Below are 17,627 nucleotides of genomic sequence, written 5' to 3'. Positions count from 1 at the left end.
CATGCTTTTTAAATTTAATAATCTTAGACTGAAAATCAGTCGTTTTTTGAGACCTACCTCATATTTGTTTAAATTATGTATACAAAATAGAACAAAAAATCTACTGAATGAAAGCTTTAATTTGTAGACACTAGTCTACATTAAGTAGTACGTCAAGGTATACTCCAATTACTGTCCTGAATAAATATCAGGTAATTTTAATGATTAGATTTATCAAATAGCCCTAAATGACTGTTCATCTTTTATCTTATAGAGATGCTGTTGAATGTATATTCCAAAAAGAGTTATGCTCAGCTGAAATGATTGTCCCGTTATATATTTGCAGATTAGGATTCCATTAATCAGGTAAGATTTGGACTAAATAGTGTTGAAATATCTTTATAAGTCTGAATATTTGTGATTCAGTTTCAAAAGTACTCCAGACCTAGAGGGAGTAAGAAAATCTATAGCTCTGAAATTCTTTAGCTTTTCATTTGATCTAATTTGTAGTAAAATTATTTGAAAAGAAAGACCATGATTTTTAGAGTATTCTGCATAACTGACACAGGCCAATGGGGCAAATAATATGTACCTGATACAGTTTTTGCCCATTTAGAACAATACGTGCAATAGAGCTTTGCAAACTAGAAAGCATTTCCTGAATGATAGGTGTTGTTATATTCTTTGTATTTATGAAGTCTTTTTTTTTGTTTGTTTGTTTTTTTTTTTTTGTTGAGACGGAGTCTCGCTCTGTCGCCCAGGCTGGAGTGCAGTGGCCGGATCTCAGCTCACTGCAAGCTCCGTCTCCCGGGTTTACGCCATTCTCCTGCCTCACCCTCCCGAGTAGCTGGGACTACAGGCGCCCGCTACGTCGCCCGGCTAGTTTTTTGTATTTTTTAGTAGAGACAGGGTTTCACCGGGTTAGCCAGGATGGTCTCGATCTCCTGACCTTGTGATCCGCCCGTCTCAGCCTCCCAAAGTGCTGGGATTACAGGCTTGAGCCACCGCGCCCGGCTGAAGTCTTTATTTAAATGTTTTAGTTCTTTATTTTCTGAAGGGTGATATGTAAAGATTCTCTTTAAAAATGCATCTCATTGGAGAACAAATTATTAGTGTTTAAGTATATAAAGAAATTTTTTAAAAAATTAATCAAAATTTTAAAAATTGCCTTAAAAAGGAGGAACACCAGGAGAAATGTCATGAGATGAATGTTGTATACTACTCATCTAGTATGAGCCACCCAGGAAAGCAGATGTTTCTGTGACATTTCTATTACCTTAACATATCTGTTGTTAAAAAGTAATGTTACCTAGATAACCTTCCATGATTGACTCCACAATTTTCTTAATGCTTTTTAAGCATTAATGTCTGAGTACATTTGCTACATCCTAGATATTGCGATCTGGATCCATCAGCGTTCTAATGTCTTTCTCATGCCCATATTTGTTCTCTTTTGAAAAAAAAAAAAAAAAAAAAAAAAAAAAAACTCTCACTCCCCAAATAAACTTGTTTTTTAGTAGAAATAATTTGAGAAAATATTTATCCAGGATTAAGTTGGCAGGTAAATTATTTCATTTTACATAATAGAAACACAAACTAAACAGTAACCATTTTACCTTCATATTTTATAAAATGCCCCAGACATCATCATTGTGTGACAGGGATTGGTTACAGGAAAAATGCACATCCGCAAACATTTTAGATTTCAGAAAAGATTCCTATTCATTCAATTAATTTTCAGTTAATCAGCTACATGTTCATGTATTTAGTACATTTGTTACTTATTGAACTTTCCATGCACACTAGAAATACTTTATTAAACTTTTACAGCCATGTAGCTAGGTCACTCACTGCAAGCAGACAAAATTCCTGGAGGATAGCGGAAAGATAATTGAATGTAGAGCCTGTGGCATTTCATAGAGTCTCATAGATGATAGTTTTAAATTTTACCTTATGAAAATATCAGAATTCTCAAATTAATGCTAACCTTTTTGGGGGTTTTGTTTTTTTCAATATCTAATTATATAAGCATTGTGGGGGGATATTCGGGATCATTGGTCTCTAATAACTTTTCGCAATTCACTGAATGAAATTCCAGCAAAGTCATCCTATTTTCCAAGTGGTTAAATATGGACTAGCATTTCGAGATAATTTCTTTTCAAAATAGATCTCAAAACATAAACCGCATTTTGCAGAATCCAGCAAAGATTAAAATAGTCAGAAATCATTTAACTTAAATAGCTTTGCTGCCTATCAGCAATGATATTCAAAGGACAGCTTTCCAGGCCCAGGATGATGCACAGACCACTGTCTTTATCTAGGTGATGTATGATTAGTCATGCCGTCATCAACACAAAGGTATTGAGATGTTACCTTTTCTTCAATATCTCTATGGCTTTATGATCCTTGGTTAAATGCTCTAAATTCATAGTCAAGTTCAAATAATTAAATGGCACTCTAAATCATTATTGATTATCAATTATCTATGGTTTATAGCCAAAAAAAAAGAAACATACAGTTTCCAAAACTGCACTGATTTGAAGATAATATTTTATATCAATGTATATTAATGTACAAAAATAAAATGTAAAGTGTTGGGTACTAGACACATTAAATACCATATAATTATATCGTATAATGAAAAATATATAGAATAATTATAACTGTTTCAAGTGTAAATCGAATACTTAAATAAAATTCTACTTCACAAAGAAACATTATAAGCAGTTTCAAACATAATGAAAAATATCTCAGTGAAAATTTATTTCGATTACGATAACAGGTTATAAGAAATCCATGCTTAACATATGTAGTTCTCATTCTAGAGAGCTACTACACCTTCTACACTCAACAACTTCATTATGAACAGCATTCTTTTGTTTCAGTTTTGCTTTGTTCATTCATATTTTCAACCATACACACATGAAATATGGAAATCCTTCTTAAAGTTTCCAACACAAATTCCCTTTTCTGGTCCCCAGGATTATACTCATTAAGAATTCCATGCACAAAACATCAAGTACTCAGTAGATTCCTAATCAATCAATCAATAAATGTTTGCATAATAACAAAAATACCAGAGAAAAGATGTTTTTAAACCAATATTATCACCCCCTCCTCTCCACAACACATGCACACACACTCTTACACAATTAAAAGTTTCAAATGGTCCTCAAAACTTTGCAGACCCATATAACTGCTATGTGGCATCACATAGTTACTCAAGTTACTTCTTCTCTTCCTTGCCATTCTCCCTACCCAAAAACAAAACAAAAAATAAAATGTACTCCAGTCCTGTATATGCAAGTTTTATTAAAGGTAAAAAACAGACAAAACAACAAATAAAAACATATGAAGTACTATGAAAACTCAGTGTTATCATTTGTATTTATTTCTATCAACTCGCCAAAACTTAGAAGTCTTATTTTTTGTTTTGTTTTTTTGTTTTTGACAAAGTTTTGCTCTTGTCGCCCAGGCTGGAGTGCAGTGGCCTGATCTCTGCTCACTGCAACCTCCTCCTCCTGGGTTCAAGCAATTCTCCTGCCTCAGCCTCCTGAGAAGCTGGAATTACAGGCATGCACCACCTCACCGGGCTAATTTTTGTATTTTTAGTAGAGATGGGGTTTCATCATGTTGGCCAGGTCCAGAACTCCTGACTTCAGGTGATCCACCGCCTCGGCCTCCCAAAGTGCTGGGATTACAGGCGTGAGCTACTATGCCCGCCCGGAAGTCTACCATTTTGAATGTTAACTTTTTCCATCCTGGACACAGGTCATCATGTCTGGGTAATTTTATTTTATACAAATGATAAACAATTTCTAATATTTTATGAGAAAATTGCATAAGAATATAGATATGTCTGAAATAAAATGTGAGTTTTAATCAGGAATTGTTTAGATCTACCAGAAGTTGAAGAAGGGAGTTTGAGGGAAAAGAAAAGGGCAGTGGGCCGCCACGGTGGCTCCTGCATGTAATCCTAGCACTTTGAGATGCTGAGGCAGGTGGATCACCTGAGGTCAGGAGTTTGAGACCAGCCTGGCTAACATAGTGAAACCCCATTTCTACTAAAAATTCAAAAAATTAGCCAGGCGTGGTGGTGCACACCTATAATCCCAGCTACTCAGGAGGCTGAGGCAGGAGAATTGCTTGAACCCTGGAGGCGGAGGTTGCAGTGGCCTAGATCGCACCATGACACTCCAGTTTAGGCAACAATAGGGCAACGCCGTCTCAAAAAAGAAAAAAGAAAAGAGCACTGACATTTATCGAGGGCCTAACATAACTTGAGCATACACGCAGTCTCATTTAGTATGACACTCCATTACAATAGGTATTATTCTCAGTTTATTAGTTAGTCAAGCTCAGTCACTTGTCAAAGGTGCTACTAAGTGGCTGAGTCATTTTTGGGACCAAAGTTTTTCTTATACCAAATCATGCTTCTCATTTCAAGGAAGTGACACATCTAGAAAAAGTAGTATCTCTGATTTCTTATTAGTTAATTGAATTGGGAAGAAATTTCCACAGGCACTGACAGGAACTGAAATATTCCAAGTAATTAATTTTATTAATTTTTTATATATGATGTCATTTCCTATCCTCCTATACCCTGAGAAATAAGCATTACTAGCCTACTCTGAAAATAAGAAAGTGATAATATAGAGTAATAGTCATTATAAGGAACAGCAAATTAAAACTCAGCTCTCTTTGATTCATGATCTTAAAACCCAATACATACAATTTAGAAAAAAAAAAATTTTGTTAATCTTATTTTTAAAGAAACAATGATTTATTTTCCAAGTGCCAGATTGCTTTTATAGGTAATCGATATCAGACTTAGCCTAAAGAAAAAACTATGATTTATAAATTAGATACATGGAAAAAAATCAGCTTAACAATAAAATTGCTTCTATTAGGAAAGTAAGTAAAAGAAAACATGCAAAAAGCTGGATTTTAAGAGAAGTAAAATTCCTATCTTGATTTTGGTAGAAAATGAACTTGAAGTATTTATCTACAGCTGTAGTAAAAATCCTCTGGAACACATATGCTGGCACATGTGTGCATGCATGGCATACATAAAAATGCACTTGTGTTCACACCCCTCTTAATATTTTAAATCTATTGTCTACAAAAAATATGCTACCATGTAATGGAGTTTTCTTTCATTAAATGCTACATATACAAGCTACTCCTTAATTGGCGAAATTCTAAGATGGCAAACGGAATAACTGTGGCATTTTGTTATACTTGACCAGGCCTACAATTTTTACTAATATTCCATCATTAACATAGATCATAATCAAAAGTGAATAACAGTTAACATTGAAACTGATGTGTAAATAGTCTTTTCCTATTTCTTGGAAAGACAGCTTATGTTTATCTTCAAAGTGTGGAGGAGAGGATTTGCAAAATGTCATTACTGTACAAGTAATGCTAGGGCCAGAAAAGAGAAACAGAGAGAGAAATGAAGTCAAATAAAGAGATAGAAATTTTCTTACCACTTTTTTTCTAGATGGGCATACATAGCAAGTTCTATTTATCATTGACATTTTAAAATAAACATACAAATAGTTAAGAATGTTTGTTAGTAAGTCGTTCTTTTAAAAACTTTTAAAATAACACCTTGGAGATCAGGAACTGACATCAATAATGCATTAATAAATTTGGAAATTATAAAAATAGTAGCAATCTTCTGCTAATAAAGCTGTAAGTAAAAGGTGGATGCTTTCCCCAAGTCATGTATTTCTATTCTTTTTATTGTAACCTATTTATTGCTGTCTTTCCTATTGAGATATTTTTGTTTCATTTATTTCACATTCATTTCAACCAATATTTACTAAAACCCCGTTCAGAGTGTGCTGGATAATTGAAAGCCTCAGGAATTTTTTTTTTTCTTTTCTTTTCCTTAGGTAGAGTCTTGCTCTGTCACCCAGGCTAGAGTGCAGTGGTGCCATCTCGGCTCACCGCAACCTCTGTCTCCAGGGTTCAAGCAATTCTCTGCCTCAGCCCCCTGAGTAGCTGGGATTACAGGCTCCCACCACCACACCCAGCTAATTTTTGTATTTTTAGTAGAGACAGGGTTTCACCATATTGGCCTGGCTGGTCTTGAACTCCTGACCTTGTGATCCACCCGCTTCAGCCTCCCAAAGTGTTGGGATTACAGGCGCAAGTCACTGTGTCCAGTCGAGATGAAAATATTAATGCAAAATCACACTGCAATATGACGAATGCTAGAAAAGAAGTATAGTATGTGCAAAAGTCTGTAGGATCTAGCACAGGCAAACGGCAAACTGTCACTCTGTTTCTTCAAGGAACAACAAATTTAGTAAATCTTTCTGCATTCTGATAAAGAGTATGGCATCCTGGCAGTGATATACAAGACAAAAAAGGAAGATGAAAAGAGTGTAAAGAGAAAGGTGAATGATGACTCCTAAAGTTATCTGAGGGCAAACAGAACAAAGGTAAAAAGAAATGGGGACAATTAAACTGACATAGACTCAAATCACTTTAGACTGCAAATATGTGCCTAAAAATACCAACACATACACACGCAGGCATGAGCTAAAGTCTACACAGGCCTATGGTGAGACTTCCCTTGGGGAGTAGAATATCAAGGATTAGCAAAGGCAGAGTAGAAAGACAAATGAGTGTGTGTGTTCAGATTTCCTGGAATCTATACAGAGATCCCAATTTCCTTTCACATAAGTAGCGCCATTGATGCCAGTAAGAAACAAAGATTCCATTAAGGCTTATTACGTGATTTAATATCCTGGTGTGGAATTTTTCTGCCAAAATTGTTTTAATCATTTATTGTAAATGAAGTGGCAAGAAATAAGATATTTTTATTCCACATTTTATATCTCAGCTATACAGTCCAGAATTATCTTCAGCAAAAGAGTCCTATAAACCATAGTAAAGACCTCAGGACAATTAAAGATGACTTTGTTAACAAATATCAGTCTTTCTCCAGACTTGTACCTAAAATCTGGTAAACCACAATGTCATTTGAATTTTTTTTTTTTTTTTAAGTTATAGCCATTATATGTTAAGAGGTTTTTAAAAAGCTGTATGGAATAAGACATTTTTATTTGGGAAAAAAAGTCTTCATTTTGTCAACTTAATAATTCACAATTTCATATAAAAATTAGAGAAATAACTAAGTTTCTATAATGACATGATACCCCCCAAATATGTCAAATATGATCTTAAATAAGAAATTTTTAAAATGTACTCAAATGTAATACTTTAATGAAGCATTAGTCAAATAATTTACTTTGTATGATTATTCAAGATCACATTTGTAATTGTTAGTGTCACTAAAAACAGTAATAGTTTTCTTGCTGTTGTTTTCTGGTTATTAAATTTTTCAGCACATGAATATATTATTAAAGAAGGTTCTAGCATAAATCCTGTCTCAAAGTAGGCATCCCACTCCTGACAGTCTATTGTTTCTTCAATACTAAATACCAAATATGAGTTCATAATACCAGTGGACACACTCACAATATACAACATTTGGTATGTCTTTGCCATCACCATCAGTATTACACAAAACAATCTGGAATCACATGTACTAAGTGTGAAGACTCTTTGAATTTGTGCCACTTCTATGGTGTAATACATGTTGAAGATATTTCTATTCCAGGCAGGCCTTCTGAGTCAGTATTAGTGAATAAAATGGGAGTCAAAGGAGAGTAATCTTGTATTTATTCCTCTGGTAACTTAAAAGACAACCTTTTAAAATAGGAAATGGAAAACACCAAGTAATATAAAATATAAGTTGAATTTTTAAAACCTAATTTTAAAAGCTAGAATTACATGCTATCATATAAAATGACACTCTGGAATAAAATGAGATATGAGTAGCACAACTATATGTAATGATTAACCTCAAGCTCTATGTCATTATATGGTAGTTTACTTGAAATGGTATTAAATAATTATTTATTAGTATTTTATATATCATTAATATCAAATATTGAAGACAAAATGTACTTTGCTTAAATTTGATTAAATCAAAGGTCAATAGATTTTCACATTCCTTTCCTACAATGTAGCCTAGCCAAAGAGAGATTATTTAACTGGGGTAAAGAGTGGTACATGTATTTTGTAAGAATTACTTAACAAATGTATCAGCTACAATTGTGTCATCAGTAATTCCTTATCCTTACCTTTCTGACCTCAGAATACCTAAACAAAGAACACAAATTCACAATGTACAGAATAGACTATGCACTTCTACTGACATAGTCTATGTTGCTCCCCTATGAGACAAACTTTTTCTAGTTCAACTCTGTTAACATCATACTGCACTTTAAATGTAAGTATATTTGTCAGTGAACGTATTTCTTTTTCATTTTGCCAGTGAATTAACAACAATATACAATTTGTCTCCCATGATCTAAAATCACTCTTATTTGTCTTCATTTACAAAACAAATGCCTATCTAGTGTAGCTTCTGTAAATCCCAGCATTATCTTAACCCACATCTCAGGATCATGATCAACAAAATCTTTGAAAATCATGCTTATTGTGCACACTAAAACTTTGTTTTTGTCACTTACTACCTTTCATATAAAAGTTGTGACACTGAATTCACTTTCCACTGTCATCAGTACTCAATTTTATGATAGAAATTTAACCATTGAAGAAACAGATTTTCTAAATTTTATTAAAATAACAATAAAACAAACAAAACCCAGCTTCTTATGTTAATTGTTTATTAGCCAGGTTGTAACATCACATTTTTTGAGTGTACTGTAGCTTCTTATTCTAGGGGACACTAATTAGTTTTAAATGGTGTTAAATACCATCCCTGCAGTTGCAAGTGCTTCTCTGGGATTTTTTACTACAGAAAATAACTCCTGCAATTTAAAACCACTTTGTTTTCTTCAGTCACCGCTGATAGTGAAACAGTGACCTGCAGAAGTCTTTAAGGTTTTCACCCCTCTCTCACTGCCATTAGTCTGCTTTCATTTTCTAACAGGTCTTTTCCTCTCCTACCATCGCTCTTCCATAATTCCCATCCCTTAAATTGCAGCCAACAGAGAAATAGCATTAGGCTATTTAGGTTCTCCATTCCTCCACTCCCCCTTACAAAGCCTTGGCTACCCTTAAAGAAAATTCTCCAACAACGTGTCAATTTTATATTGGCCACAAAGACAACGTCTGTTGGTTGAGGAAAAGGAAAGAGGGACTGGAGCTTGGAGACTGGAGTTTGGCTGTCCCTTTCCACAGACTGGGATCTTTGTGGTGATCAGAAAACATTTCCTGCATAACAAATCAATACACTCTCTGGTTGCTGGATTGGGAAGCAAGAACTAATATGTATCAGCAGTGTCCTTAAAGGAATGGAACACAACATCCATTAACCTTCCAAACAAGAAAAGTCATTTTCTCAAAATATGTCATGCTTTCTTGCATTATGACACATAATCACCACCTCAAATCCTCTGGTAGCTCCCCCACTGGGGATTGGGTGAAAACTATAAATCATTCCTGTACTTTCTTTTTCTTCCGCATTTCCGCTGCACTTCCTCCCCCTCCCTCCCCCCATCTAGCTCTGAGAGGTTCCCTCTCTTCTGTGCATCAACCGGGGACCAAGAAGATAAAGGCAAAAATTCACTCTCAAGAGGCGGATGGGGTCCTAAAGGATCAGTATGTGTTTTCATTTCACCCCTCCACCCTGTCCTCAGGCGACTCCAGAGCCAGAAGACCTGGAGAGTTTGCGCTTCTAGTGACTTCCTTCTGACCCAGGAAAGAGCAAGCGTGCGAGATTTTTGCGCAAGCACCTCAAATAAAATTCCAGACCGGGGAGAAGGGGAGGTATACCCCTGCCTTCATGTGTCAGGAAGTCATTTGGTCCAAACAGGCAAGCTAATGAGTTTGCACCACCTTTTAGCCAAGATGCCCCAAAATCAAACCTGGAAATGGGTGGGGAGTGAGAGGAAAGGACTCTGTGGGCATAGGAGAGAGGAAGTAAAGTGGACGTTTTGCTGGGCTGGAGCAGAAGAGAGATGTCTATAAATCCATTTCACAGGTGGAGCGTGTGTGTGTCACCTCAAGGGGCTGCAGCCTGAATAATGGCACCGCTCTCCCTCCTCACCAATCTCTAGCGCAAGCTGGCTCTAGGTTTCTGTATCTTTCTCCTGAAAATTCCACCCGCACTTCCAGCGCATGCTGGTGAGCTATCCAGCCCTCACTGCCCTATCTCTAAAACCCTGAATCCTAAAACTAGCTCAAGAGACCTTCAGTGAATAGCACAGATCAAATGAATCCAAAAGTGACAATAAAGGAGAAAAAAAATAGGCCTGTGTGTTGAAACAGCACGTTTTAACTCCATCTCCCAAAAGTGCTCCCCCGCTCACCTTCCCCTCTCCTTTGGCCACTTACCTTCTTTGGGTGGTCGCTTGGCCTCCCTGGTAAGATTGCAGACTTGGGTGGTTTGCAGCTCCTGGGTCAGGCAGCCCTCTGTCTGCTCATTCAGGGGTAACACCAAGTTATTTAACAAAACCAGCGACTGGTCGTCGATCCCCCACTCTCCCAAATGCTGAGGGCAGGTGCATTTTGTATACATGATCCCACATGATTCTGTTCTCCCATTTTCTGATTTTAAGCAGCTCTCCAACCAAGTGCATAATACATGGCAACCAAACTGGCTTGGGCTGACCTTGTTCAATACCAAAAACTCAAAAAAAGATTTCTGATCTTCTTCCCCTTTTTTCTGTAATCCTGGGAAATCAGTTGGAAATACTCGACGTATTTGAATAAAATTTTTATCATATTGTAGAAAAACGAAAGCATTCTTGGAATTGCAGAGTTGCATTATAGAATGATTCTTTCTTAAAAGATCCTTTATTTTTTCATGGGAAAAATGATCAAACTGATAAGCCAGGAGTGAAAAGTTAGAGCAGCTAAGGTCCTTTTTGGAAAATTTCAGGTAAATGCTATATTTGGTTGGATCTGGATTTTCCAGCGTCCAAGTGCAGTTTGTAAAGTTTTTGGGAAACATTTCACTTACAGAATACGATCCATAAATGACTCCCTTCACCAAAGTTGAACACCAGAAGTCTTGGGCAGCATTAAATCCAAACATAACCAGGAGATAGGTGGAAAATATATAAATCAGCAGGTTACGAACAGCCTTCATCCTATGTCATTTGGCCTGTAAAAATGGCAATGAAAGTAAAATGCAAGTAGGAGTCTACACGCATTGAGAAAATAAACTCCTTTCAATATTACAGCCAGCTGTTTTCAAGATTTCAGTAAAAAACCCTTTTTAAAAGAAGGACAGGTAATTTTTATTTTATAACACAGGAAAATTATCTGTTGCTGTGTGAACAGCGCCCTCATGTGGCCATTCACAGTGGTCAAATTCGCAACATTCCATTTAAAAATAACATTTAATAGATTATTAACAGGAATGCCCTAACTTATCTACCACGATATCCTCCACGTCCATTATCATTCTATCGAATGAAAAGGGAAAACATGGAGCTTTAAAACGTCATAATGTAAACGCTAATTGTCGAAACAGTATTAATCAGTCTATAGTCTATACAACCTCTCTCTCTCTCTGTCCTCTGCCAGCAGTAAACACCATCATACAAAATCTAATCTGATAATCTGGGAACAGGCTGTCATCACATTATTTCTCTTCTCTTAAATGTGAAAAGTAATGATGATAAATTATGGTCACAATTTTAAAAGCACAAATGATAATTTATTACAGATGGAATATCATCTCCCAAATGCCCCACTTGCCTTTGCAGGGGCCACCATGTGAACTGCTCAGAAATTCCTTTGCAAAAACAGGAGCATTCATGTGGATTAATTAATTTTTAAAACATCATTTGAGAAAGGGCATAGATGGATAAACACATAGGGGAGACTTGTTGTTCAACATCACCATTGAGAACCAGGATTTAAGGCAGTCATTTCAATGTGACATGCCCTCTTGGGATACATAAAGTAGATCACTGTATTAGTATCTGTATCCAAAGGTGATGTCAGAAAAAAAAAAATCCAAAACCATAGTAATTGAGCTGGTTTCAGTCTTTCAATTTTTGAAAAATTATCAATTGTAATTTAAGGCTTACACATGGTAATAAAATACATTAGCATTTTTGTTCCTAGCAGATTCCAATTATTGAATTGCTCCCTTTCCAACAACAACTCCAAAGCTCCTCTTTTCTTTTCTTTTTTTTTTTTTTTTTTTTAATTTCAACCCTGGCTTTGGATAATAAAGTAGTCCTTGATTATATTTACCTCTGTAAGTTGTTATCCAAAAATAACTTGAATATTTGTCAGCTTTAACCTTTAAGAAGTTATTTCTTAGAATAAATGACACTGCTTTTTGTTTGTTTGTTTGTTTGTTTAGCCTTTGAGCTGATAAAAGTGATGCCAAGTTAATTTTAAAAGTCTTTAGGCTGCAGTCTCTTCCACTGTTCTGTAAACAGAGACAGACATACAGACATATAGACAGTTAAGAGTTTTCATGCCTTTGCCTGGGTCTTCTCTGAACCAAAGGATAAAACCCTCTTCCTTCCCATTGCATAACACACACCAACGCATGCACACCAAATCCAGTGACCGAAGTCCCTGAAGATAGATCTGCATTTTCTAGATTATAATTCAAATTCTATGTCTTGATATAGGCAAACACAGCCCCAACTCTAAATCTCTATATAGCAGCAGTTTAAAATAACATCAGAACTGCTGGGACCATCAAAACAGTGTTCTCTGTTTCAAGCAAATAGCTCAATGAATAATGCATTTTCTTCATGAGAAAATAAAGCCAATGAGCATTTAAAGGTTAAAAAAAAAAAAGAAACAGAGAAAGTTGTAAGAAATTCTGGAAATAATTTCCTTTTTTCCTTTTTTTTTTTTTTTTTTTTTTTTTTGCTGTTGCACTTTGCAGGCAATGCAGGTCTGCGCAGTGTTCTTCAGGATAGAGTGTAGGCGTTGAGAGCCAATGTGACAATAAGTGTCTAAATTAGGAATTCCATCCATGAAAGGGGATTTCATTTTATAATCAGGAACTCAAAAAGAGGTCGTATGTCTTTCCCTAATGAAACTGGTACTTTTGCTTCCATTTATTTGACAGTGCATGTCTGCAATGCCGTGCTCATCAATGATCAGAAAGAGTGAGGAAATAGCACTTTAATGCCTGCTCAAGAGAGCACACTCAGTATAATGCTCTTCATTTTTCATCAGTCTGGAGTACAGAGTCTTGTTTTGTTCTAAATAATAAAAAATAAATCATTACCCTCAACCCCCTTTGGACTGCAGGGACCGTTCAAAAAGCTGCATTTCCCTCTTAAAGAAGAGGTGGGGGCAGGGGCAAAGGCTAGCCACGGAGGTGTCAAGGATGTTTTATTTATTTATTTATCTATCTATCTCTTGCTGAGAAGCAAACCAGCATTGAGTTTAGCTATTCTCACAACTGATTTTCTGGGTGACACTTTAGTTTAGTCGAACATAGACGGCGCCATCACTCCACAGATTTTCCCCCCAATAGAAGACCCACTGCCTTCTCTTAACTTCCTTTTAACCTAAAAATTTCCCCCCATAAAATTACCCCAATCACACAAAACTGCCAGATTTTCTAGGTCTCTCTGCTTATTCCTTCTGACCCAGCACATCTCTTGAAAACCAGACTTCTCTAACTTTTCAACTGCGGCGTTTAAGTAAATGCAGACAGTCGGATTTGCTCACAGCCTCCCCATCCGCCAGCAACAGCCTTTCCTTTCATTTTCCTCCCTTCTCAAACATTAAGCCCAAAGCTCCACGGTGGCGACCCCCGGCAGAGAAAAGGTGACCCCTGGACCCCCTTCCTTACCTTCCACTCCGAAAGCTCAGGGAGGCTCTTGCTCTAAGACACCAGCACAGGCACGCGTCCCAGCAACAGTGACGGAGAGACTCCCCTTCGGTCCCAATCACCGTTGCCCATTTTCCCCGGTTCAGCTTCCAAAATCAGGATTTATTTAAAAAAATGCATACATACGAAAAGCAAAAGGTGAGGGGTGGGAACGAAAGGGGGGTCGATGAGAGAGAGAGAGAGAAAAAAAAAAAGCCACCAGGAGCCCAGAACCTTGCGCCGTATCCAACTGAATCCAACCTCCAATCCGAGGGGGGCTAAAGGGAGCAGAAGCCCCCCCAAGGGAGACTCTAAGGAACCCCCCAAAATGTAAGTGGCTTAAGAGTGAAGATTTGTTCCATAAAAGCTACCCCCAACAAACCGATTAGCCAAGAAGCAAAGAAAGGGCTGAGACGAGAAGTGACCGGCGGCGGCGGCGGCCGCTATGGCAGATTTGTTGGGGCGGTGGGTTTATTACGGGAGTATTCGTGGTCGGATCTCGGATCGGAAGGCTCAAGCTTATGCTCTTTCCTCTTTCCGCTTTCCTCCCTCCTCCTCCCCCCTGCAGGTACTGATGGACGGACGGCGACTAAGGAGAGGGGGGAAAAATCCTTGGCTGGTGATGTCGGAAAGCTGTTTGAATGCCCAGCGAGGAGGGAGGCGCGAGAGGGAGCGAGATAGTAAAGCTCTGTCTCGGGTGTGCGCGCCGGCGCGCGGTGCTCGCTCTCCCTTGGGCGCACGCGCTGGGGCTGCGCGTGTCCCGAGAGCGCGTCAGCGCAGCGGCCTCCCGCGTGCTCGTGTGTGCGCGCGTCCCGGTTGCCGCGCGCCCCTCTCCTGCACAGCTGCGGTGCGCCCAGCCGCCCGCCAGAGGCTCGGCTCGCGCGGCGCGGCCGCTGCGACTTCCTGGAGTTCTGCCTACCGGGTGCGCGGGCGGGTGTGTGAGAGAAGGCGAGGGGAGCCGCGGGGTGGGAGAGGAGGGAGTCCCGGCGGGCGGGCGGGGGAGAGGCTGGAGGGAGGGGGGCTTCACGGAGCTCCAGCCAGGGCCGCGGTGCGCCTGCACGTCACGGCTACTCAAACCCAAGCACGTCCCGAAAGCGGTATTTTCTGCGTCTGGGAGGTTTTTGCATCCTCAGTTCCCACCGCTGGGGCTGGCGGCGACCAACTGTAAGAGAAACTCACTGGGAGGCGAGGCAGGGGGGTGCGGAGGATGGGAAGGCGACTCTGAAGGGTGGGAAGTGAATGCTGGACTTGATCGTCTTTCTCTGTCTTTCAGCGCGGACCTGTCGCAGCCAGAGAGCTGTCATTTTAGCACCGGGATTCAGAATTGATCCAGTCCGCAGCGGAGGGGGCACATCCCAGCTCCCAAGCTGCTGAGTGTCTCTGGCTGGAACAATAGTAGTTTTTCTCTGCGAGGCTGCAATTAACATCTTATTTGTTCTGGCTCCATACAGGCTTTGTCAGGATCGCGGTGCGGCGACCGAGGTTGAGCTCTTGCATTGCTTTCTGCTTGGCAATGGAATCGTGGTTTCGGGGTCTAAACTTTTGTTTCGTTTTGTAGTCTTAATGCATCTGATTCTTTTTCAAGTTTCCCTAGTAACAGGTTTGGGGACGGGTGGGAAGAAACGAGAAAAGGGGTGAAGAGAAACAACCAGATTATATAGAAAGGGAAAAGGGATAAGTTTCCCCACCTTTTAATCTATCCATCTGCCTATCTATTATCTATCAGTCATTTTGCCTCCTGGACAGTTGGCTGACCAAGTGTCTGATAAACCAGCTTCAGATACACGCTACAAAAGGTCATTCGCCTCCTGATTATGTCTCTACTTGTAAACGCAGTTGGTGGTTTGCAAAACAAGTGCTAAAATAGTGCAAGGATGTGGTGGGAGGAAACCATAATGGGCAATTCATATAAAGTGCTGGAATCTTCATAAGGGTGAGTTTCTCGAGCGGCAGGTGAAGTTGAATAAAGCAATTTTCCATCATTTGTTCCCCTCACTCTTGCATTTTTTTCCTCCGCTTGTTTCTCTCCCCTGGAGCGATTATGGATAGCCAAGAACACCATTTTAAAAGAGATTGATAGTGAAAACAGGAAGATGCTGATGGTCTTTTATCCACTGAAGTTGTTTGATATATTAAAATTGGTCCTTTACTTCTTAATACATATTAACAGAGTGACCCTCTTCAAGGCTTTCCCTTCTTAAACGAGTGCCTGGGATAAACACTCTGTAAGTGAAACAGTTAATAATTCCCCAACAGGCTTTAACTATTTTCCCAGTAACAGATCACCGGCAAGAGAGCAGCCTGGGTGGCATTTTGGTTTTGTGTCATTTTGGTTCTTTACAATATTTTTATTCATTTAAGGAAATGTTAAAAGGAAATAATTAGGGTTTATATCCAGAACAAATTTTGAAACACCGTTTAAGCAAACACATTTTTTTTAAAAAACAAAGAAGAGTGAGCAACACAAAGGAGAAAAACGTTTTATTTCAACTTCCCTAGAGATCATAATTATGATTTTTGCAAGGCAATTTGGTCATTTCTGTTACTTTATCCAGAGGAAAAGAAAACCATGACAGATGTGGAATAAAAATGGAGAAAAAAATGCTTTGGATGGTTTATACATAAAAAGGAAATAATAGGAGGTTCAATTATACTTCTATTTCGCACCTAGTGATTTCTCATATTATCTTGTAACACTGTGATTTTGATGTTTCTTAGAAATTCTTAAAGTCGTGACACAGTGGCATAAGAATAACAGCTGAAAGGGACAACTTAAAAGGCTTAATCCTAAATGGAAAGGATCACTTACTCCCAGGATCATTTATATTCAAGTAGAAGTCAGGGCAGGGTCAGAAAAGAAAGCCACCCTTAATAAAGCCCTTCACCCTTCACATTGTTTCTCATAACCTTCATAAATTGCAGGCTACCGAGCTGGCCTGATGATGATCCTGCTGAGATATATTTATAGCAGATGATTTGTGGATGATAACTACGCCAAGCAAGACACGGTCTCCATAACCCCAGGCTCGTCTGACTTCCTCAGGGGATTATAATCAAGAATCAGGAAAAGAGCCCTATATGGACAGTCTGGTCTCTGGACACTAACAACAGCACAATCCAAAGGCAAAGCAAGGAGGAACCACTTTGTTTCATGTCTGCAAGATGCTCCATATAGAAAGCATTGCTGACATGTTGACCCAACAGCAAAAAGAGAGCAGCAGTTCACACACCCTCAGCTCTCTGTCCTTTCCTTTCTATTGATGTTGGTCCACTTTTATGATTTAATACATATTAAATTCAACATTTCAAATTATAATTATCTGCTTTCATTGGTCTTTTTCGCGAGTCCAAATGTATGTCTATATTTATGTTTATATATATAAACACAAACATATTTATACATACCTATGTATATGTACGCACACATTTGCAAGTATGCATACACATACGTATGTGTACATATGTATTTGATATGTATGTATTTCAGTTGATACACATATATTTGCTTGGGAAGTTTCACTATATTGCTTTGTATTTCTCTTTTATAAAGTAATGCATTTCATTCCAAAACTACCAGATTAATTGTATAAATTGATTATTACATAAGTTTCCTTGATGATTTACAGAAGAACTATTGAGAGGTCAGTGTTAGCACATCAAAATATAGACTAGTATTGCATTTTAAATTGACCCAGGTATTTAAAGTTAAAGCCTTTGAAATTTATCTCTCCTATTATTAATGCATTTTATTAAGAATACTTTGGAATGATGAGGTTTCTAAGTTTGATTTATTTCT

The 17,627-nt window shown here is 38.2% G+C and overlaps 1 protein-coding gene and 1 long non-coding RNA gene across 3 annotated transcripts in view; one reads left to right on the top strand and one right to left on the bottom strand.

The window, feature by feature from the left end:
• The window catches only part of ADGRB3 (adhesion G protein-coupled receptor B3), a 783,011-nt gene extending 768,462 nt beyond the window's left edge, over positions 1-14,549 (bottom strand). The window contains exons 1-3 of one of the 2 annotated variants that reach the window (XM_010371613.2): positions 13,814-14,549; positions 12,241-12,421; positions 10,366-11,137 (exon numbers count right to left, since the gene is read on the bottom strand). In XM_010371613.2, the coding sequence (XP_010369915.1) occupies positions 10,366-11,122 (757 nt within the window). In that variant the 5' untranslated portion in view covers positions 11,123-11,137; positions 12,241-12,421; positions 13,814-14,549. The remainder of the gene's footprint in view (positions 1-10,365; positions 11,138-12,240; positions 12,422-13,813) is intronic. The other variant, XM_010371622.2, reaches the window with a different exon arrangement.
• A 946-nt stretch (positions 14,550-15,495) lies between these two features.
• On the top strand, positions 15,496-17,147 carry LOC104668835. Its single transcript, XR_748897.1, has 2 exons — positions 15,496-15,627; positions 16,754-17,147. It is a non-coding gene; the product is annotated as an uncharacterized LOC104668835 (long non-coding RNA).
• The last annotated feature ends 480 nt before the right edge of the window (positions 17,148-17,627 follow it).

The sequence above is a fragment of the Rhinopithecus roxellana genome, chromosome 4 (assembly GCF_007565055.1).
Source record: "Rhinopithecus roxellana isolate Shanxi Qingling chromosome 4, ASM756505v1, whole genome shotgun sequence".
Classification (NCBI taxonomy): Eukaryota; Metazoa; Chordata; class Mammalia; order Primates; family Cercopithecidae; genus Rhinopithecus; species Rhinopithecus roxellana.
This window is presented reverse-complemented; position numbering and strand designations above follow the sequence as displayed.